This window comes from Alligator mississippiensis, chromosome 1 (assembly GCF_030867095.1).
Source record: "Alligator mississippiensis isolate rAllMis1 chromosome 1, rAllMis1, whole genome shotgun sequence".
Taxonomy (NCBI): Eukaryota; Metazoa; Chordata; order Crocodylia; family Alligatoridae; genus Alligator; species Alligator mississippiensis.
The window spans coordinates 4,822,264-4,845,719 of NC_081824.1; the positions used below are offsets into that span (position 1 = coordinate 4,822,264).

The window sequence follows — 23,456 nt, forward strand, 5'->3', positions numbered from 1 at the left end:
GGCAGGGCTGCAGTGGCCTCAGTATCTACCTTCCCCACTGTGGCTCCTGCGGCTGCTGTTGGGCTCACAGCCTGCAGCGACCTCAAGAAAGCCCCAGCACCAGGAGTCCCAGGATCCTCCAGTCTCCATGTCCCCAGGACACTGTCAGCGTGGCTGGGGTGGCAGCGGGGCTCCGCCTGCTGCGGCTGTGGTGGGGGCTGGTGGTGAATGCGGGCAGGTGGGGCAGGGTGGTGTGGGAGTCTGGCTCCACTGTCCAGTCCTACAAGTCACTACCCCGGCCCTGGCAGCTTTCCCTGGCAGGGGAGACACCAGGGTCGCCCCTGAGGTTTTCCCTGCCAAGGTCAGATCTCCTGGGATGGCGTTGTGTGGTGCAGGGTGCGGACCTCCAGTCTGCTGTAGCTACACACCTGGCTCCTGCACTTGCTCCTATGGCCTTTGGCTGGGGGCAAGCGATACTCGAGGGCATCTGAACCCTGCAACCTTCTGGCTTGGGGCTTGCACATGGGATGCCTGCCGTGGATTTGGGACTGCCAGAAGAGGCTGGGCAGGAGGAGACTTGCCGGTGGTAGCGTCACACAGACCTGAACGCTTGAGCTCTGCTCAGGCGATAGGATTTGGACCTGACTTGGCTGATTGGGCCGAGACATGAAATTAAAAACGGTTTATCACAATCTGTTTCAGTCCCAGACCTGAAGCTTGCAGGCTAGAGCAGCTCAGGGCAGCAGTGTCTGCAGTGCCAGGTGTGAAAACAAGAGAAACCCACAGACTGTAACAGGAAGCATCCCGTACATCGGAGCCATCCTGCAGAGCAGCAACCCGTGGCTCTTTCTGAGTGCTTGGCCCCAGGGGACTTGCTCCGATGTTTCTATAGTCAGAAAATGAAGAGGTGGCACTTGTAGGAGGAGCCATCTTGCAGAGCTGCCGATGAGGCCCGAGTTCCCGCCGCAGGTGACCGGTGTTGTTTGCTCTCCAGCTGCGTCCCGCAATCGGAGTGGGGCCGAGTCTGACATAGGTGAAGTTTGGCACCTGCTGTTGGTATTTTTAGAGTTCATCTGCACATGCCTGGGGCTTTGGATGTGGGTGCTGCCCCGCGGGAACACAGGTCCCTGGGCTGGCTGGGCTTCCAGCTGTTTCCTGCAACTACACAGGAAAGGGTGCGTGTGGGAAGGGCACCGTGTGCGGGAATACGTGCGTCTTTAATGGCTCTGAAACACCCAGACGTGCCCCCTTGCACTTGTGGCTGGATCGGTGCAAACCCCATGCATAGAGCAGGCATCAGCACAACCCTGCCCATTCCCTGAGGCCACCCCTGGGCACAGCAGTCTCGTGAGCGGGCGCCCAGCACCCTCCCCAGGTCTTGACTGAGCAGCAGGGCCAAGGCCTGAGTGGTGCTGACACCCGGCTCTTGACTGGGGTGCACAGGGCCCCCCAGGAGCAGGGTGGGCCTGAGTGCCTGGGCTGCGCGGGTGCCCGTGCCTGGTGTGGAGGGTGCAGGGCGGCGCGACTGGCCTCTGCAACATGGTGCTTGGCCCCTCCAGGCCAGGCTTGCGCCCTGCTTGACCGGCTCCGACCCTCCTCCCCGGGCCCCTGCCACGGCAGGGCCTGGACCTGTGTCCCGGTGAGCGAGGGGGCGCTGGTTTGCCATGGTGAAAACCCCAAGATGAAATACCAAAATGTATAGGTACTGAGAATGTATTTTATTATAGATACATGGCACCGGTAGGCTTCCAGATTGCTTCCAAATGGTAAATATTTCAAGAAAACGTTGTGTTCAGCTGAGACATAGATATATTTATCTTTCTTTTTAATCACGGATTTGGGGTTTTAATCACAGAATTTGCAATTTGTAATATTGAGAATTTGCAATTTTTTATCACGGAACTTGCAATTGTTTAATACGAGAATTTGCAATTTTTTTATCATAGAATTTGCAATTGTTTAATAGAATTTGCAATTTTTGATGAGAGAAAACCCGGAACCCCGGTGATCCCCAGGGAGGGGCGGCGCACGCCCCGACGGGAAATGAATAGTTACATTCAATGGTTACTTCCTATCCGCCCGGAAGCATAATGAGCCCTTCCACAACTAGCACCCCCCCCGGCCAGGCACACATGGTATCTTCCAGCTCTTTCCTCGCCAAGGGGCCTGCGAGTTCCGCGGTGCTGAGCAATGGTCTCGCCCGCGCCCTCCCCCGCCTCCCCGAATGGAATGGTTCTTCCCTGCCGCGCACGCGCACTCACTCTCCGCCCTCCTTGGGCTTCCCCGACGCGCCGCCATCTTGGGAAGGGCCTTCCTGCGCGCGGAGGGGTGCCCGGCGCTATGCCTGATGGAAAAGGCGGGGAAAAAGAAGAGCTAAACGCTCGTTTCGGCGGTAAGCAGGACTGCCCGGACACTCGAGGAAATAGCGGGGAGCCGTCTGCGTTGGGAGGACGCCAGCCCCTGCGAAACCCGGGCGAGAAGGGAGGCAGGCATCTATTTGGCCAGCTCGGGGCTTCCTGTGGGGCGCAGCAAAAAAATGGCGGCCGCTTTACCCGGCATGCCCCGCGCCAAGATGGCGTCCGCTTTTCCCGGTATGCCCCGCGCAAGGCGCTCATTTCCGCCCCCGGGCTGCTGGGGGTGGGGGAGGTGCTCGCAGGCAATCACGCCGGAACTGCGTCACCCGGCTGACGTCATCAGGCGCCAGCTTTCCCACAGGGGCAGATCTGCCCGCAATGGGGCAGGGGAGTGACGTGAAAGAGGGGAGGAGCCCCTCTTTTGGGGGGGAGGGGCACCTGAATGACCTGAGGGTGGGGTTGACCTCTGACCTTTCCTAAAATGGAGCTGGGTTGGGGAAGGGGGGGGTCCCTTTGCGTCTCAGCGTGGGGGGGCCCTCTCCCGCCGCCCGCCTCCCTCGTGGCCGTCGGTAACGAGCGGACGGAGCCGGAGGGCCCCGATCTCCCGCCGAGGGGCCCCTTCTCCGCGGCCGACGCGGCGGCCGTTCCCGCTGCCGTTGGAGCAAGGACGCCGGTCCCTTGATCTCCATCATCCGAGGACGACGCTGGACATCGGAGCCGAGGGGGCAAACCCCCCCCCCCCCCAAACCCACGTGGAGGAGATCCCCCCCCCCCCTTTCAACCCGTTTCATCCCACGCCGCCTGCCCCGCGGAAACGCACAGCCCCGGCAGATCCAAGGACCCAGCGCCAGCCAAGTTTGAAATGACTTTATTTACAATAAACAGCATAATTAAACACTGAAGAAAGCCAGGAAGAGAACAGAAAGCAAGAGTAAGTCAACCTGCTCGAGAAACTTGTAAATGGCCTTGCTTTGTTTAGGCCTCTTTTTTTAAATACAGTAAAAAATATCCCAAACAAGTGTCACACAGTTTCAAAGAAAAAAGAAGAAAAGAAAAAGGAAAAGACAAAATTGCTCTCGAAATACCTCGTTGCCGAGGAGAGCGGCTAAACGCGCGATGAAGCAAGTTCCCGTCTCCGGCGTGGCGGAGCAGAGGAAACCTACGGAGGAGGTGCGTGTTCGGCTGGTTTCTTTTCAATTAAAAACCGATCTACTAGGCCTTCAGCTTTCTGAAGACGGCTCCGTCCCAGCGCAGTGGTTTTCTAGCCGGAGCCAAACCAGAGCAGAGCTTCATTCGCTAATAGATATTCAGATAATTAAAAACAACCCTGCGATGTCAGTGCCCCGCGGGTAGGAGCCTGCTGGAGGGCACCGACGGAGCAGCCCAAAGCATTACGAAGCCTGGGCTCTGCGGCGTTTTCTAAAGCAACCTCTATGCTCTCGGGTGCCTGGTTCTCCGCGCCGGAGCGTAACCCAGGAGCTGCCCCAGTCCTGCGAGCCTGGGAAGGAGCGGGCTGGCAGGGCGCGCGGCTTCATGCTTCTCCATTCCCTGAAGCCCTGAGCTGTTCCCCCCAGGGTCGTGCTAACCAGAGGGAAGAAGCAGGGACTGGGGGATGGAGAAAGCCCTGCAACTTCCTGGTTCAAAACCATGGTCCAACATCCCCAGAGAGCCTAACACACTCGTGGTGCACCGTGACATCAGCCACAGGCGGCCGTGGGCATGACCGATGTCTACTGAATAGGCCAGGCCCCTTCCTACATCCAGGTTCAATCAGCACCACCACCTTTGCCCCCGTTGAAGCTTTGGATTTGGACACAAGCAGGACGGGCTCCCAGAAAGGCCCGAGGTATTCAGCTTGCTCCAGGCCAGCCCGCAGGGACCAAAGACCCACTCAGCCCTGCCCCAGCTGCCAAACGGGCTGTGAGGCCAATGGCCGGAGCACGTGGGGCTGTTACTGTGACACCGTGGCTTGAATGGGTGCAGTGATCCCACGCCAGCTGGACGATAAATCTGTCCAGGAGAAACTTCCTGGGCAGAAAAGCCTTTGTGTTTCAAAGCCAAGAGGCTCAGTCCCCCACGGAGAATGGGGACAGGCTGGGCTGGTTGTCTGAGAGCAGGCAGTAGTCCATAAGGGTGGCATCTGGAGAGCGAGAGCGCCAGGATGGCTGGCCTCCATGCTCACGCCTTGCTAACTCCTGACACCAGTGGCATTACCAGATTGCAGAGCCCAGCCCCAGTTTAGAGACCTGCAGAGAGAGACCCGAGAGGACCCCCGGCGCTGCAGCAAAGCTTACAGCTGCAATTCCTCCCAGCCCTGAGCGCTGTGGTGTAGACTGGATTCTGGGGCATTCGTTTGCCCATCATGATACCTGCATCCTAGTCTATATTGTCATCTCCACCAGCTGAACCTGCTAGGATAAGCAGAGCCTCGGAGCCTGGGTCCAGCTGCTGGCTTCCCCACTAGGGCTGTGTTTGGAGCTGGCACGGCCCCTGGCCTCTGCCTGCCCTTGAGGAGGTGGAAGCGGGCGGCTGGAAAGGGTGTCACTAGCACATGGTGGTGGAACTGTTTTCCAGCCAGCAGCAACTGAGGCAAGAAGGAAAGAGAGAAGGACAGCGGCCTACAAGGCTCCCGGGCCCATCTAGGAATGAGGGAAATGTCTCTCTGCAGGTATTAAGCCTGAGACTCTGCCTTACAGGTGGTCTGTAACTCCATAAAGAGGAACCTCTGCCCTCAGGGCTGTCGGGATTGTCTGCTCTTGTGTCTGCGGTTGTCCTTCTCGGAGAAGGTTGGCACAACCACTGAGGACTCCCCAAGCACTTAGCTGGTGGACAGCTAGGGTCATGCATGAGCAGGAATGTGGGTGCAAGCGTGAGGGAGAGAAGGCTTTAACACAACAGCTGCAAACAAAAGCGGTGTCGAACAAGCTAAGTTGAAATCCTTCCTTCTCCTCCAGGAATCTTGTTTCCCTTGCTACAGTCCCTACCACTCCATAGTCCTAAGACTCCTTCATCTCCCAGGGACCAACCACGTGCAAAACTAACGAGAGGCGGGGAGACCCATCAGGCTTCCTCCCCTTCCATTTATCGCCATTAAGCAGCCAGAAAGCACAGAAACCCACTGCTTTCTGGGTTGCCATGAAAAGCCAGGACACAAATCAGCTACTCAATGGGCTTACAGCTGCTGCACCTCAGCCTGGGATCAGTGCAGGCAGGGGCCAGCCTGGCAGGCTCTGGGGATACTTTTATAAGAGCAGAAGAGATGGTTTGAGAAACCATGGGCAAAAATGATGGAAGCAGCGGCAGCACCATTCAGGTGTGAAGCTCTCAAACGGAGATCTCTGGGAAGCTGGCCTGAGCTCTTATGCCCTGAAGCCATACAGGTGGCACCAAGGGAGGGAGGGACATCAACCAGCTTCCAGTGCCCTGGAAGTCTCCATGCGAGGAAAGCAGCTCCCCTGGCTCCAAGCCTGCTCACGAGCCCCAGGAGGGGGTCAGTCAGGACCCAGCTTGTGCTGGAGGTCTGGCGAGGGCTGTGCATTGACTGCAGCTGCTGGGAAGGAGGTGATTGCTGTTGTCACTGTTGAACACGGTGGGGGACTCTGAGCTGGTGCATGAGGGGCATCTGTAGATACGTGGCCTTTGGGCCACGTGGGTGCAGGCCCTCACCACAGATCTGTCCATTCACACCCTCCTGCTGCACAGCAATCCCTGCGCTGGCAGGTTCCCCTGGCTCACAACCCCCTGCCCCCATGGCCCATTCCTGCCCACCAGCAACGGCCTGGGGCTTGCGTAGTTTCAGCTGCACGATGGTACACAGTGTCCCCAAAGCTAAACAGTGGGAGGCCTAAATTGGGAGGGAAGCCTGCCAGGCTGACGGCCACGAATCCCTGACCCCAGCAGGGTAGATTGGAGCATACGAGGCCTGGTGCATTGCTGGTTGATTGGCTGACTGGCGACTGGTTGATTGCTTCCCGCAAGGAGTGGAAGAGGAGACCCTGATCCTCACATTGCTGCCTTTTGGGGCAGGAGCTGCACATGTTGCAGCTGAGGAACAAGCTGACAAACTTCTCGCTGCACTGTGTGCACCCTCCACACGTGATCTGGAGCAGCACACCGTGTCTAGCCCAGCCCATCCTCTCTGCTCGTCCATCTCGTCCAGTGACTGCTGTTCATGACAGGGTGTTGTTAGCACGCTCCTCCAGAGGGTCTGCACCATGGACCCTGAACTCATCAAACCACTCATGCCAGCCCTGCTGGAGATGATGCAGGGAAGGGAGGGAGCCTCGGGGTGTTGACATCGAAGACACCACCGAGAACGTCTCCCCAAGCCAGCCGGAGCAAAGCTGCACTGGGGGAAACAGAGGGTCGGGGAAAGCCTTCAGTTCATCACACCTGCCTTGACTCTGCATCGCAAAGGGGCTGGGCACAGAGCCTGCTACTGACCCGGCTGCTGTTATCATGCCTGGGTGAGGCCGCTTTCAGCCCCTATGTGGACTCCACCCAGAGCCATCAGCGCTCACATAACCTGAGGGCTACCCTCTTCCCCCACCTGCCTTCTCCCCACCCCGCCCCAGCCAGGGCTGTCTTTGGCTTGGCTAAGCAGGAGGAAGGGAACAACCCTTTGCTGAGCTCTCTGGCTTCACACCTGGGAGAACGGGGGAAGAACGGTGCGAGCATGAATGGTCACGGTGTACCTGTTGTTCTCCTCTGTTCCACGGCCTCTTCCATCCACGGGTCGCTCTACCAGAGCCTCACCACGGTGGCTGCAGCACCCCCGACAAGCAGATGTTGCGCTGACCCTGCTGCAGGCTCCGCCACCTCTCTCAGAACATCACCAGCCGAGAGACCCCCGACACTGACAACTCCTCACTCCTAGGCTGCCCCGAGCGTGCTGACTGGGTAGGGAGCCACACGTGGGCTGTGCTCAGCCCATGGCATGTAGCGCGGGAATACAAGGAATTAACTAACGAGTCCTGGTATGCAAACTGAGGCAGGAAGTCAGGCTCCATGTTGGGAAAAGCAGCCTCTACTGGAAGGCGCCGCCATTCCCGGTACCCAATGAAGCTTGAGGCAGAGCCAGAATCGCCGCAGGGGAGCTCAGCAATCACAGCAGCCAGGCTCAGAGGCCGCTGGAAACATGGGGCCTGGGTGTCTTTGGGCTCACGGAGTTTAAAGTGAGAAGGGGCCATCCAGCCCAACTCAACTTGGTTTGAATCTGGCCTGGGCTTGATGACATCGAGAGGCAGAGATGCAGGCGCTTCCTCTGGGCATCCTCCGGCCCTTGCCTGCCAGTTCGAAGAGCTTCGTCTCCCTGCAGAGGTGCTTGTAGATCCCAGGCCACCGGGGCAGCACTGGGAACTGGGTCTCCTGACCCCTAGGTTCCCTGCCAGGCAGCAGTCAGCAACAGGGTCTGGTCAAGAAAAAGAAAGCAAACTTTGGGACCTCAGCCCCCAGCTTTCCCCACTGAGGGAAGTGGGGCCTGAGGAACTGGTCCCAAGGCCCGGAGGGGAAGGGCTCCACATGCAGAGGGGACAATACAAGTGCCTTGCATTAGGTCACACCGCATTTCCACCCTCCCAGGAGGCTCTGGACTTGGTCCCTGCTCTGAAGCTGTGGCCTGGGTTAAAATGCGTTGTATTGAGGGAGCTCCACTGGTCTCCTACTGCGGCCCCTTCAGTCTTCACACCGAGATCAGAGCGTGCCCCGGGCTGCACTGGGAGCTTCCGGCAGGACACAGCTGGGTCTTTTGCACGGTTTAAGAGTCACCTGAGTACCTCCCACTGCTGCAGGACTGGAGGATCCACGTGACGGGCCCTGATGGAGGGAGATGGCTGGGACGTCCACACGGTGCAAAGGCTGCGTCCAGGTCTTCTGTGGAGCCACATGCTGTTATAGGACATCCACAGCAGGGTGAGTGAGGAGGGAGGTGACTCCAGGAGCCAACAGGGATAGCAACCGTGGATGCACGGGACCCCCACGAAATGCCACCTGGCTCTGGCCCTTTGCCTGGATACAGTGGACAGCTCCCAGGCACCTGGGCAATGTCAACTTTATCCTGCCTTGCGTCCCTTGGGTGCTCCGTGCTCTGAATGCTGCCACTGCACGGGCAGAGGAAAGGGTTTTCTGTCCACTGAAGGCTGGACTCATTCCAGCAGGGTGGTTGTGTCTGGCGATGTGCCCTATGGTCCAAGCACAGGGCCGGGGCCGGGTGACAACGTCAGCACCTTCAGGCCTGGCCCAACACCCTTGGCTGTTTTGCTGGCTCCCTTCTGACAGCTGCTTTGGCCAGGCTGCCCCTAGGCGAGGCATGTCCTTGTAGCGGGGCAAGTCTGGCAGCCACCTCACGGGCACGGAGGGTTGTTAGAGCTTTGTTGCTGCGCTGCCATTTCTACTGGGGGTTTTGGTAACCAGAGAAAACCCTTGAACATCTCCTCGTCTGTGCTCCTCACGTGTAGCTGGTTGGAGCTGATCCTTGGGGTAGAGCAAAGGGGAAAGGAGGGTCGGTTCATCTCCGCGCAGCCTGGGCACCGCTGTTGGGCTGAAGAGGGGGTGCTTGGGAATGAGCGCAGAGTGGGAAAGCTTCTGGGTGGGCTGAGACCAGAGACAGCCAGCACCGAAGGGGTCTGGGACAGCTACCACCAGAGCCGGCTGACGGATGTCTCCATCGTCTGAATTAACCCCAAAGCCCGGGTCCTGAGTACACGGTGTCACGAGAAGCTCCCTCAGCACTTTCTTGCAAGAACAGACTGTTAATCCTGGAGTTTGGCCAAATCTTGGCAGCAATAATTGCATTCCTACCCAGAAACCATCTAGTGATTTATCCCTGCACAGTACCTGGTTTGCTCCGGCCCTGTTGCGAAGGGGCACTGAGGACTACTCTCTCTATGCTGTGTTACACTCCAGAGGCAGCTGCATTTGGGCAGCAAACAAGGCAATAGCATTCACACACACACGCTTTGGATGGTTTTAAAGCTGCATTTCTCTCCTCCACTTGTACCCAAGCTCAATGCCCAGCAGTGAAAGCAACAGCTGCACTGCAAGGGGTGTGCTGGGAGGAAGGGGCAGCTGGAGCCCAAGTCACAAGGCTTCTCCATGTAGCCCAGGGACTCTCTTGCGAGGAGCTAGCCCAGCTCACACCTTGGGGCTGTGGCTCAGAGCTCTGCAGACCGGCCTCCCAGGGCTTCGTTTCCTGCATCTGCAGCTACAGCTCTTCTGCCTCCGGAGGAAAAAGGCCAAAGGGAGAAGAGTGACCTGCAGCACACAGCAAACAGCCTGCCAGGGCCACGTCTCAGTGCTGCGGGGGGCAGGGAGCATAGCCCTGGGGCACTGGGATGTCACTCTGTGTCTTCCCGGCCAGGGCAGGCGCTGTGCTGCGTGGTAGCTTTGCTTGAAGTCCAGCTGAGGGTAGGGCCAGATCTGACCTGGGCCTTGGCAGTGTTTATTCTCTGTTCCAGCCCAGCTGTGGCTCCAGGTCCATCTCCCTCTGCCCTCCCACAGGCAGTCCAGGAGACAGACCCAACACCCAGCCCCACGCCCTCCTCCTCTACCTTAGCTCCTTCCTCGGGGAGGGATCTGCTGCAGGGGGCAGGACCGGGGGTGACTGGAGCCGAGGGGGCAGCAGACGGGGCCAAGAAGGGCTCTGTGGCTGCTGGCGGCTCTGCAGGAAGGGACCCCCCTCTTGTCTCTATTGATGGCATCAAGCAAATCCCCTGCGGGCACAGCTCCCATTCAAGCCACTGCAAAGGCACCCCCCAATCTCCTGGACATGGTGTCCCTCTGGGGCAGACCGAACCCACCCTCAATGGCCTTTGCATAGGGGCCGAGCGCTCCTGCGCTCCCACGGACTCTACGAGGCAACCGCAGGCTCTCGGCACCTCCGAACACCAAGCCCAGGCCTCTCCGCAGCCTCAAACCTGCCCCCGGGCTCGCGGGCCCCCCGAGAAGCGCGAGGCAGGCGTCAGCGCAGGACACAACAGAACGGCAGCCGGCAACGGGGTTTCTTTGTTGCTTTTTAACTTGCATATTCAAATCGACAAAGCTACAGGGTTTCCACACACCAGCGCAATTGTAGAAAGAGAGAGAAAGAAGGGGAGGGGGGGAAAAGCCCTGCCCCCCTTGTAAGTCAGGAACGCCGTGAGATTAGGAGCAATCCTCAAATAAAAGAGAGAAGGAAAGTAAAACCAAATTTATACAAGAGACCCAAGCTATTTACAGTGAGAGGCTGGAGGGGGAAAAAAAAGCAGCTATCTCCCAGCAGGTAACTGAATTCTTCCTCTTATTATTATTTTATTTTATCATCCTCGTTATTTTAAATAGTTTATGCTACCTCAGCGGTTAAACACAACCCAAGCAGAAAGAACCGACTGCTTAATTTTATTTAATTTTTAATCAGAAAATTTGTATCTACAATAATTGACAGGCCCCACCCCCCGTCCTTCCCCCTAAAAATTATTGCAGTTTTTCCCCAAACTGTTTTTTTTTTTCCTATTTTTTTCTTTTGCCTTTTTTATTCTCGTTTTATTTATTTTTTTTCCCTCTCTCGTTGTAATATACACATTTGGGGCCTCTCTCGTCCGAGAGGCCTTAAACCAGCATAAAACATGGAAAAAAAGGTGGGTCAAAATACTCTGTTTTTTTTTTTATCTTTAAAACTGACAAACTCACGATTTTGCTAGAAAAAGCTGATTGTACGCACGAGCGGGCTGGGGCAGAGGGGAGAGAAGGTCGGTTGGTTGTTTTAAGCGCGAATAAAAACGGCCGTTTCTGACAGTCCGACGTCGAGTCCTCCACGTGTCCGCCCCGGGGTGCCGAGGCACGAATCAGTGACAGATCCAGCTGAAACTGAGAGAATCCTCCTCCTTCCGCCGCAGTCTCGTCCGACGCAGTCTTCTCCCCGTCCCTCCCCCGCGGCCCCGAGAAACCTTCGTCCAGATTAAGAAGCCAGCAACTGATTACAAAAATAAGAATCATCTGTAATTTTGGCTCAAGAAACCGACTGTCCTGCCTCGTCGCTTTGCCAACGTCCGACGCCTTTTACAAAAAGAAAAGAAAAAAAAACAAGGGGGGAAAAAAAAAAAGAAAACGGGGAAAGGGAAAAAACCCCTCAAACGAAACAAAACGACAATGACAAAAAAAAAAAACAACAAAAAAACAAAACACCTCTTTGCTCCAAACACTACGAGCTGAAGAATGGCTGCAGGTTGAGATATCAAAAATCTCAGAAAAATATATAATATATATATTTATATATCTCTGTACGTCTTATTATTTAAATTTCACATTCCTTTAAAAGCGGGTTATTCAGTCAGTAGCTGCTGAAGGAGGCTCTTCTGTTGGGCCTGCGTGGTCTGAGGACCCGATGCGTTTTTCTGGGAGCCCACGGGACCAGGCTGATTCAGGTAAGGGTCTCCGCCTACCAGATTCACTGTACACTGCACATCCGCGAACACCTGAACCTGCTGTACCTGCTGGGACACAAAAGACAAGAGAGATTTTTAGACGGAAAAGGGCAGGGTCCCTGGGCTGACGGAGCGGGTACTACGTGAAGTGGAAACTCACTAGAGAATTCCTCTAGTCTGTAGTCACCACAGAGAAGAACTCTTCTGTCTTCTTGTCCTATAAAAAGAAAACCGCTGCACTCATTCGGGTCAGAGCTCCGACAGGTTCACACGTTTTTGCATTTAAAAAAAATAAATAAAAATAACGATATTAAAAAAAAAATTGGCATTCCCGAGTCTCCAGCTGCCGGGCAGCCGTGGCTTCGTGCGGAGAGTGACCTGGCGCTAAGGGGAGCTCAGTTTCCGAGACCAGAAACCGGTTTCCTTCCCGTTTTGCTACGGGCGGAACCCTTTGGATGGCTGCCCGACGGGCCGGGTGGACGTGCCGAGGTGGGACGCGCCTGCTACACCACGGATGCTATCCCGCTTGCTGCACGGGACCGAGAGGAGCGCCGCGTGGCACGTCAGAGTGGCAGAAAGTCACGTCTCTGTTCTCTCCAGTGAAAACAGGGCGAGTCGGGGACGGTCCCGCATTTCCCTACCGTCCTTGCAAACCAATCCAGGCACCGTGGCACCAATCCAGGCACCAATCCACCCAATTATGCCAGAGCACTGGTTCTCCAACCTTGTTAGACGTAATGCCCCCCACCATTAGCTTCAAGGCCTCCCTCAGAAAACACCAGCTCTGAACTTCCACTCAGTTTTTGACTCCAGAAAAACCCTAGAGCCGTTTTTTTGCTGCAAAGAACTCAGCCAGCCCCGCTGCAGATCCCTGCTGGAAATCTCTGGGTGCAATGCATCAGTCGCGTGCGCGGGGTGCACACCTGACAGTGCTTATATTGCACAGCTCCCTGCAGCACCCTCGAAAAGATCTCATGGCACCCTAGGGTGCCATGGCACCCTGGTTGAGAAGCCACCAAAAAAAGGTAGGGAGAGGGGGCATGGGAAAGAGAGAACAGACTGGTTAATCCCCCCTGTGCAAACCGAGTGAAATCCAAGGGGGAAACCTCATGGCGTGAGTGGGGATGAGCAGCACGGGCGGCGACTTGCTCGCAGGGGTTACACTGAGCTTTACTCTGTTCTAGCTCAGCTTTGAAAAAGACGGTCACAGCCCGGAGGTAAGAAGCTATTCACCCGTTCCCTTTAAGGTTGGAAAAACCGGATACAGATCCAGGACATTTTGCAAAAGCCCCCGGCTAAATCCCTTGGTCCAAGCACATACTCGCTGACAAGGCTAATTTAACACGCCAGCCTCTTTAGTTCCCGAGCAGGGGATGTCGTGAGAGAGCCCCAGTCCAGGGGCAAACCTTGCGCGGAAGCAGAACGCGTCAGCTCTGCATGAACTGGCAGGACACCAGCAGCCTCCGGGTCCTTTCCTCCCACCCCCAGGGTACAGCAACAGCACTGAGGACCACCCAGCCTGGCAGTGCTGCACGGTAGAAGGGCAAGGGAGGATGCTGAGCGCTCCCTGAGCTGGAAGGGCGGCCCTTAGGACCTGTGGGCTGTGCCAGGCGCTGAGGGCTGGCTGCGAGCATTTGCATTCCCGCCCACTGTCCTGCCACCTCCGAAGAAATTAAACCCCCCCTTTTGCTGTCACAGGGGACCAGTAAGACCCAAGGAGGACTCAGGCAGCCTCTGACTTGGGCATTCAGTCATGTTCTCAGCTCAGCCCCCTTCGATTCACAACGGGCTAAATCCAGGGCAGTTTAGGTGAGGTTCCTAAGGCGGCTATGGCCAATGCCAGCCCCAGCTCTCGGCCAGGTGGAGAAGAGGCAGGAGCCCTGAAGTGAATGGCCTGACAGGTCCTTCTTGGCCGCTACGGGGACCTCTGCCTGTGGCCAAATGGGCAGACTGGATCTGTCTGGGAGGGTTCACCACTCCAGAGGGACCTCCCCAGACCCGTCCCATGCTGCCTGTTTGTACCTCGGACGGTTCTGCGCTTAGGAGTGGCTTACTGACCTGCGCCCCGTCTGCTTCTGTTTTCAAAAGGTCAGTGGAGGAAAGCTGGTTGCAGTAAAGGCCCGCAGGTCTCAGCGCCGGGTCATTTACCTGCCGAGGACAAGGCGAAGACTCAGTGACGGTTCAGTTCAGGAGAGCAAAGCAAACCTCCCTCCCAACCTGGCCCCCTGCGCTCCCGCCTGTCCTGCATCGGTGCTGGGGAGGGCATCACGGTGCTGGCACGAGGGTGTGGAGGTTACAGGCTGGTGAGCGCCCTGGGCCCTGCTCTGGTAAGGCAGATGGGTGGGCCCGTCATCCCATACCTGAGCTACACCTGTGCGCTGCAGCGTCCCCTCGCTGCAAGGGCAGGTCGACCCCAGAGCACCTGAGGCACAGGGCAGATGGTCAAGTCCACCGGACTGGGACGAGCAAGATAAGCTAGGACCCTTGAGCCAACAGAAGACATGCTCTCCTAGGGTTGCAGCCCTGGTCTGGAGCAGCTTGAGCTACAACCACCCCCAGGGAGAGGTGGGGGGACCCCATGGGTCACCCTCACCAAGCCTGGCCTCTCCAGCCCCAGCAGCTTCTCTCCGGGCAGCGGGACCCGCCACCGAACTGGCTGGCGAACGTCCCACCCCATCTTGGCTTCGCTTCCAGGCTGCTGCGTTACACTGCGCGAGAGACTAATCCTCTCCTGGCCGGGACGCCGTGACCTGGACGAGGCCAGCAATCCGAGGCCTGGGCCAGTGCGTCCTTGGAGAAGAGCCAGTGCCCGACAGGCACCACGAGGAGAGGGCTGGGTGCCCTGAGTGCTTATCACGCCAACGCGGACAGCTGTCAGGAGGCTTCCTGGCCTGGCTGGGAGGCCCTGCTGTGGGAACTGGGTTCGGGAAGTGTCAGCGCAGACAGACACATGCTCACACATGAAACTCATTAAAGGGGACGCAGCCAAGAGAAACACGGCCCAGCTCGCTGCACGCTGGCGCTGCCCCTTCGGCCCAAACAACCAGTGTCCCCGCGAGGCCGGAGTGACCTCTGAGCTGCCCTGGGAAACTGAGGGCAGAGCTCGCGCTCTTAGATTTCACAAGCGGCTAAAGGCAGCTTCCCACCACAGAGCAGAGCCGTGGGCAGGATGGAGACTGGCTGCCGGGAGCGGGGGACATGGAACCAGCTTCACTCATTTGCACGGCAGTGCTGTCACAACAGTTGTTGGCGGTAAGGGGATGGTGCCCGGGTTGCTCCAGGCTGTGCCCGGCTGTGCAGTGAGGCAGCTAGTCCTCCGAGAGCATCCCTGATGCCCTTACAGACGCTGCAGGGACAGGCTCCCCTAGGGCCAGGGATGTCTCTGATGTGAAGCACCAATGCACACCACGCTGGCAGGAAGCCGCGGCACGGAGAGTGTGTGTGTGTGTGTGTGCGTGTGCACGCGTACCACGCATCGTGGCCTCTCTGCATTTACCACCATGCCAGCCTCGAACAGCAGCCCGGAGAACAAAGTTCTGCTTCAGAGCTGCAGGCAAAAGGCAGGGGGTACATTCAGCACCGGTGTCACCTTGCACTGCCACCCATCCTTTGCTGGGAGTGGTGCCAGCGAGCAGTGGGAACGAGTGAGATCCAGAAGCTGGGAGGAGGATCAGGTTTCTGGACACCCAGCCGGGTGCTGCACCAGGGAGCAACCAGCAATGCGCAGTGGGGACCCTGCTGCAGGGAGAAACCCTTGCAGCCCTGACCACCTACGAGGACAGAGAGCCTGATACCACCCCCTCCCCTGGGGGCATCACTGGGCTCAGGAGCTGGCTGGGATTCCCAGAAGTGCTTTTCCCAACCGGAGGTGGAGGCACTTCCTGGGACTGTCTGAGCGCGACCCAACCTGTCTGGCGCTCCCCTGGCACAGGATGGAGCCCCTGGTGCACACTCGGGAAGGGGGGGCAGCTGGGCACGCTCTGCACAACTACTGCTCTCCTGCAAGTTTGATCCCTCGTCTGCAGGTCTGTCTCAGCTACCCTGGTCTGGCCAACCAGGCTCTCCCCTGGAGGAGCTCATCACAGTCAGTGCCGCAGGGATCAGAGAGGCCTTGACCTGGTGCCTTCCAGCCCTTGAACAGCGTTACCCCCCAGGCCAGCTAAGCGCCCACCTAGCTGTGCTGCCAGAGGCAGTGAATTCTCCCCATGCCTAAAAGGAAGCTCGTGGAAGGAGGGAGACATTTCAGGGCTGCGCAGAAGCAGGAGAGAAATCATGAGGCAGGGCATTCTGCCCCCTCGCGCGCCAGCCGGAGAGCGGCCAAGCTATAGGTCCTTGCCGGGCTGCTGCGGGCACTGACCTGCTCGGAGCACATGGAGTTCATCCCGGGCATCTGCAGCGAGTTCATCTGCATCTGTCCAGCCATGGGGTTCATGTTCTGGACGTTGGTGTTCCCTCCTGCCATGGACACGGTGATGCTCACGTTGTTGTACATCCCCTGCTGGGCAGGTGCCGGCTGGTTCTGCCCTGCTTGGCTGAAAACGCTGCGAGGAGAACGAAGCAGAGGGTGAGACCGGGCGAGCGCGGCCCTGCGAACACCACCCCCCGCAGAGCCCTCTAGCAGGGGGCAATCGCCACTCCCCCAGCTGCTACAATGGGTCCCTGCTCTCTGAGACACAGCGGCAGTGCCATTTTTTGGCGCTCTGCCCCTTCAAGTCTCGCAAGCAGAAGCGCCAAATGGACGTGTCGAGGCCTCGGGGAGTTGTCCGTGCTCCCCCAACAGGGAACGGAAGGTCCCACGGACACCCCACGTGCCTGGGTGCTGGTAAGAGGCCAGGGGACCACGCGCGACGGGGGCCAGCCCTGTGGCCGGTCCTAAGCCAGAAAATCTGCCTGTGTCATCTGTGCTTTGAACGGAGACCGTCTGCCCCTCCTGGGCAGAGGGCTCCCCAGCTGGGATGTGAAACGCGGCGGGGGTCTAAGAGGCAGCCCCACTCTTGCAAGGGAAGAAGAGAAAAGACGGTTCGACCGGATGGCCTGCTCCGGCCAATAGTCCACGGACCTTGGTGCTGGGCAGCACAACAGCAAAGAGCCTGGGAGACGAAATAACAACTCGAGGCACCGTCATCCACCATGGCAGCAGTTTAGAGACAGAGATTATTATATCCCCTGAGTGACTCTGGTCCAGCCTCAAGACCAGCACGTGCGGCCCAAGCGACTGGAGGTGGTCAGGCGTCCACCATGAGGTTCTGGCGAGCGACCCAGGCCCGTCTTTCTTTCCAAGGAAGTACTTGTCCACTGCGGTCAGGCTGCCTCGCACCTTCCTCTTCGACCAGCCGGACAGACTGAGCTCCTCTGCTCTCTAGCTCCTCGGCTGGTTTCCCAGGTCCTGACCCATTCCTGCGCCTCCTCCTCCGGCCCTCCTCCGCTGCTTCAACGTCCTTCGTCGAGTAACGACACCTGAACTGGGCGCAGCGTAACAGCGGCGGTCTTCCTGCTGCCACAGGCCCAGACTATGTCTAGGGCTCGGGGAGCTCTTTTCAGCGACTACTTTATTTCCTGAAATGCGCCCGTTCGTGTCAGCTAAAACTACTTGTGAAGTCAGGTCGAAGTCGGATCAAACCGAGGTCAAATCCAGCAGATTCGGCCAAAAACATTGAGAAACAATTGTGGGAAAGGCAAAATGCTCTGTTTTGACCGTTTCAAAGCCAAACACCCTGCCCTGTTGGAAATGGTGTTTTCTTTCTAAATTTACACTGTTTCCCTGTAAAGACTTGGGCGATCGCCTGACGACGAAGCGAGCGTTGTGCTGTGGCTCCAACAAAGCGCTCGTTCAGTCCAGAGCGGGTCGGCTTTAGCTTTCCATTTTCCAGGGGGGGAAAAAATGAATAATTTCTGTTCTGTGATGACCCAGACTGCATCACCACAAGCCAAAACAGGGGCGGCCTGGGTCATAGTCCCCCTCTCCTCTCCTCTCCTCTCCGCCTGGGTGTATCTGGTCTGAGCTTTAATTCTGGTGAAGTCTGGAGCGGGACGCGGCATGCAACAGACCCAAGGGGAACGAAAAGGCTCATCCCGTTACAGCCGTCCAGGCCCCAGGGCCCTCGAAGAACAGACACCCTGGGAAATGGGCCTCCCCAAGCAGGGCTGGGCGCCCAGCACGGGGAACCTGCCTTCAGGAACCAGACGGAAACACCCGCGCCAGGGCTCAGGTGCGGGGAGGCTGTTCCTGAGCTGCTCTGCTCATCCTGGCCATGCGGGAAGGGACACGAAGCGACTTGTCGCTGGTGCAATCTTCCCTGGAGGATGCAGCCACCCTCCGGCACACAGCACTGCAACCCGTTATCCCAAAAACTTGTGTCTGAGCCACTGCTCTCAGCAGCAAGGAGCCCAGGGGCTGGGTCACACCACTGCCGAGAATGGCACTGAATGGGCACCTATTCGGGGGCGAGGCCTTCAAGACACAAAGCCCTCTCTACTCTCTGCGGGTGGCATCCAGACCACTGGCTTTGCCCTTCTCATCTACCAACCCTGCTATGCATTCAAATGAAAGCTGGACAGAAACCAGCTATAAAGTTGTTGCACATTTTCAAGCACTGACTGTGTAGCTGGTCAGCTCTTTTGATAGCTGGGCGGCCATTTTTATGGTGTGATAATTACTTTGCACATGTGACTGGCATAAATTTATTGCGAGACTGACCAGTGAATTGCGTGATATATGTAATGTCAGGCAGGGGCCAAAGTCTCAGAGCAACCCCTGCCTGGGAAAGAGAAAAAGGAGGAGATACATGAAGGCTGTGGGGGGAGATGCAGGAGATCTTCTCCCCTTGCCCCAGCCACTTCCCTGCTTTTACAACACAGGCCTGTTGCTCTTTTCTATCAGGGTGCAGGTGTCACTTGGCCCCGGCTGTCCGTGCTTCCTCCGGCCCTCGCTGTCTGCAGGGTGTTTTGCCGCGTGGAGCCTGTGCTACTCTAGCATCAGGACTGGGACCAGGCAAACAGGCCGGGCACTGCTCTGGGGGGGGCTGGAGGATCTGAACCACGGCAGGGAAATAGGACAGAGAAAGGGAAGCCCCAGGTTTGCACGTGGGTGTGCAACACAGACCTGTGCCTCCTCTGGGCTCTAACACAGCGTCTTCTCACCTGCGCAAACCGAGATAAACAGCCTGTGGCATAGCCGTTTCCTGGGGGTCTGACCACGCGGACAAAGGTCCTTCCTCTCCGCAGAGGCAAGAGCACCAAACAGCAGATGGGGCACGACTGCATCTCCAAGCAGTGCTTAGACCCGACCAATTTGGTGGTGTAGAGGACGGGGGGCAGAGAGACTGAGGGGAACGGCGTCAGGGGGTTGGACCAGATGCAACTTCCCGAGCTCCCTTCCAACCTGAATTTTCTATGATTCAGTGCACCCTACCTAGGGCACGAGCGCCCATGCACAGCCCGTGTGCCCCCTGGGATCGGGGCCAGGGCAGCAACCGGCCAGCACACAGGTGAGCAGAGCCGAGGGCTGTGCAACGTGGCTCAGCGCAGGGGGAGCTGCGCTGGTGCGTATCCTGGCTGTTCCTGTCCGTGCCGCGACCACCAGCCACTGAATGACTAGCGCGAGCCATGCCACCGAGAACCAAAGGTCCTGCTCGAAGATCCGATCCTTTCCCTGGCTAACAGCTCTGATGCCGCACCGTGCCCGTTCTCGGTGCTTGGTCGCAACACTAGGCTGGATGAAAAGACTATGCAGCGGATTTAATGAAACCCAGGAAACGTGGAGATCTGCTCAATGAGAAACAGAGCGTGCCTTCCACAAAGGAACCCTAGGAACGAGAAACACGGCCTGCAACCGAGGCACGGCAGAACAGCCGAGCGGGGAAGAGCTCAGACAGTGCCGGAGACCAAAACAGCCCTCCTGGAAATGGGGACAAGTGCTTTTCAAGCCAGAATCCAGCCCACAGCAAGCAGGGCAATGTGTGGGACTTCTGCTTCGGGTGTCTGCTCCATCAGGCATATGACCGGCGTGATGAGAGCAGGGCACAAACACTGCGAGCAAGGAAAGGCCTTATCAAATGCGTCCTGGTCAGAGTAACATAGAAAACGAGGGCTGAAGGGAGCTCAGGAGGTCACATCTAGTCCAACCCCTGTTCCAAGCAGGACCAGCCCCAACTCCATCTTCCCAAAACAGGGCTTTGTCTAGCCGGGTCTTCAAAACCTCCAACGGTACAGTTCAGCTTGGAAACCAAGCAAGGTTGGTGCACAGTCACATCTTTAGGCCTATTTGTCTTCTCTGGATAGCTCGCTCCCTCCCCACGCATGTTCCAGAGACTGGCGCAGCCTCCCCACGCAGAGCGGGCTGAACGATACCATGCTGAATAAAGCAGATATCTTTTCGCACCTTCATCTGAATGACTTCAACAGAGTACCAGGGCATCAAAAGGACAGCCTGTCGTGACAAAGGGGCAGAGCCCACTCATGCACCAGTAGGCTTTCACATCCCAATATCTGGAAGGAGCAGGATTTTGGTGATTCCTTATGATACACAGTTTTGCCCCAGATTGATTTAACTAAAGCAGCAGAGACGGCCGCAGGGCCTGCTGGTGGAACATGGCCTGAGCTGTGTAGGTCATCTAGGACAGAGAGGAAGGAGGCAGGGTCTGGTTTGGGGTTGGCTGGTAAAGCTACTGCTCTCCTGAGGCTTCAGTAAGTCACTGATGTTAATTAAAGCACAAGCCCTGCTTCACGTGAGGTCAAGCACACACGTCCATTTAGCAAGGCAATTTAGTACCACCTACCCATGCGGCTTCTGCCGCCGGAGCCCATGCTGAGTACCTGGAGGATGCCCAGGGTCTGGCTCTCTTTCCCCTCTTGCTCCATGCTCCCATCCCAGCCCACCCTGGTCCTCTCAGAACGGGAGAGCCACCAGTCTGGTAAGGCCAAGGTTATTTTTTACCAGGGAAACGGAGCTCCTGCCTGGCGGGACGTCTAGGAAGCAACGCTGCACGTTACCAGCAGGGTCTGCAGTCACGGGCCAAGACAGCACCCCTCCAGTGCGAGTCCGACATCTTGCTACCTACTCCCAGCTAGAGGAGGACCCTGTGGCTCAGGTGGCAAAGGCATGTGGCTTTGAACCCTCCAGTCCCAGGTGTGACCCCACCAGTGGGGCAGGGTGTCCATATCCGTACCTACAGGCTCCCCCTGCCCCTGCATCACTCTGCCCCTCAGTGCCACTTACTTGTTATTCCCCATCGTTCCTTGCTGCCAGGTCTTCATGTCCGGGGACTGGTACCCGGGGGTCGGCGGGGCTGCCTGCAGCATGGGGCTCTGGGAAGGAGGGATCTGCGGCGACATCAGCGGGCTGCTGGGGCTGAGCGCGGGGGCGAAGCCGGGCTCGTTCTGCTGGCCCATGCCTGCGGAGCAAGAGACAGACGGCTGCGCTGTAGGCCACTGCACCACAAATCCCCCAGCGGGAGCCTTGGGGATGGGGGTCCGTGTCTGCTATTCCGCGCCTCTCAGACCCCCCCGGGCACTGCCAACATGCCAGGCTGCCCCGAGCAGGTGCCATTTGAACAGGGTGCGTTTGTACCCCGCTGGCATCCGCACTCAACCAGCTATGGCCGCGGTCAGACACCTCCTTGTCGCAGCTACGGGGGTCTGGTCGTGCTCCAGCGCCTGCAGCAAAGTTATAGCAAAGCATCGCTCTGCAAGTCTGTTCTCCGGCAGGACAGGGCTATTTCCCCGCACAGCATCACCTTCTGGGTCAGTCTGTTGGTACAAAGGGTCCCTTTGGAAGACGGGGTGCACGTGGAGATCTCACCTGAGCAGCCCTAAGGAAATGTGAGGGCGGGGGCAGAGCACTGGGCTGGCTTGATGCTGCTGGGACCCCTCGGCTTAGGCTCATGCCTCTGTTTCCCCATGTGTGGCAATGACCCCCACACCCACCTTCCTGAGGCTCTTGGAGACTAGCACAGGAGAAGCCCTATACAAATGTTTGCCTGATTCACTCCCTGGTGCTACACCCGGTGCCATCAGCTTGGTCAAGGAGCGGCTTTTGCACCATCCACCCCCCGCCCCACGCCTCCTTGGATTTTAAGGTGCCGCCCGTACGCAGGCCTGCGGACGTACCCGATCCCGAATACTGGAAGAGGTTCTGCTGCATCTGTGGGGTCATCCCAGCGCCGAACTGCCCCCCGACGCTGCCCATCATGCTCCGGTTCACCATGTTGTTGCGATTGGCCAGCGCCACCTCAGGGTTCGATGCCAGCTGTGAGAAGGGGCTGGTGGACGTGGGCGGGTTCCCAGGGCTCGTACCGTAGTTCGGAGGGTAGGGGAACTGCTGTGGGGGCGCTTGGGGGAGGCGGGCAGCCCCGATCTGCACCGGGAGGCCGGCCGAGGGCGGGAGGTTGTTCCCAAAGCTCTGCTGTCTCATCAGGAGGGCGCGCTGCTGCATGAGCTGCCTCTGCCGGTGCTGCTGGCTGTACAGCTCTCGCTGGCGCTGGGCCAGCATCTGGGCATTCAGAGGTGGCTGCAATAGAAAGGAGGATGTTACAGCTGGGAGAGCTCTCCCCTGGGTCCAAGCCGGGGGTATCCATCATTTCTTGGCAAGGGAAACGCCAACCCCCCCAGGAGCCATCGGGGACACTCGGTCGCTCTGCCAGACTGGAGCTGTCAGAGGCTGGGCAGACAGGAAGCATCACGGCTCTGCCTCCGTGCACGAGTCCCGAACGAGAAAACCTTATGTGCTCTCCTCAAAGACCCCCTGAGAGACGGGATGGAAAATGCATGTTCCCAGCACAGCTACAGGCAGGAGACCTTGGCCTGGGGCTCCCCGGCGGCTCCTGGCAGAAACCCCAGGCTCACTGCTCCATGTAGCTCTGAGAGGGAAAGGCCTGTCCCAAAATGCCCGTCTGCTGCAGGCTCGGGCCCTTTTCCGCTCCCGCCAGCCCCCTGGCTCATCCTCGCGGCTCCATGCGGTTGGTGCTGGATCATCCCCACAACAAGCACTTCCTCACCCTGGGCCTTGTGCACGGCTCAGCCTGCCTCCCCCCACTTCTTCCCTCCGTGCTGGCCTGGCCCCTCTGTCTCGCCCTCCATCCTGAGGGGCATTTTAAAGCCCCACGGGAGGCGCGAGAGGTGGGGACGGTGGAGGCAGTGCTCTCCCAGGCTGTGCCCATGCGGTAGCTCTGCTCAGAGGAGCCCTGCTGGCAGCAAGTTTTGGAGCTGCCCAAGAGAGGCCGGTGTCTGCTTGCTGGGTCTGACAAATGCAGACTGCTCCATCACCAGGGTTTTTACCTTACATCCTGCCGTCCCCGTGCCCCAGACTTTTTGTTGCCCATTTTTCAGCTCCTCAGGGCAGGAGCCGACTTGACCTGCCTGTATCGTGCCAGCTGCGCGCTGCCCACCTGACCGGCACCAACACGCCTGAGCAGACCCAGGTCATCCGCTCCATCTGCTCTCCTGGGCGAGCACTAGGCCACGCTGCCCAGCTCGCCTGCTGCCCAGGTCTGGGTACCTGGGGAGCTGGCTCTTAACACCCAACCTCTGCCAGTGACCTGCTGTGTGAGTCTGGTCAAATCGCCTCCCCTTTCCATGCCCTGCTCCTGTCCTCTTTTTACCCTGGAAGCTGTCTGGAGCAGGAGAGCTGTGTCCTTGCCCAGACAGCTGCCATCGCTGCCAGAAGGTGCAGGAGTGTCTACGTCCCACGACTGCCCACCGCTGGGTGGTGGCAGAGGCCTCGCTCATG

General features: G+C 58.1%; 1 protein-coding gene across 12 annotated transcripts in view; it reads right to left on the reverse strand.

Annotated features, from left to right (window-relative positions):
• Positions 1–3,185: 3,185 nt before the first annotated feature.
• NCOA1 (nuclear receptor coactivator 1) overlaps positions 3,186–23,456 on the reverse strand; it is a 280,613-nt gene continuing 260,342 nt past the window's right edge. For 7 of the 12 annotated variants that reach the window (XM_019483798.2, XM_019483804.2, XM_019483802.2 and 4 more), the window contains 5 exons: positions 21,839–22,238; positions 20,949–21,123; positions 16,089–16,272; positions 13,790–13,879; positions 3,186–11,800 (listed from right to left, as the gene is read on the reverse strand). In XM_019483798.2, coding sequence (XP_019339343.2) covers positions 11,630–11,800; positions 13,790–13,879; positions 16,089–16,272; positions 20,949–21,123; positions 21,839–22,238 — 1,020 coding nt within the window. In that variant the 3' untranslated portion in view covers positions 3,186–11,629. Of the gene's footprint in view, positions 11,801–11,891; positions 11,949–13,789; positions 13,880–16,088; positions 16,273–20,948; positions 21,124–21,838; positions 22,239–23,456 lie in introns of all 12 variants that reach the window. The other 5 variants (XM_014610225.3, XM_014610223.3, XM_019483805.2 and 2 more) reach the window with 3 other exon arrangements.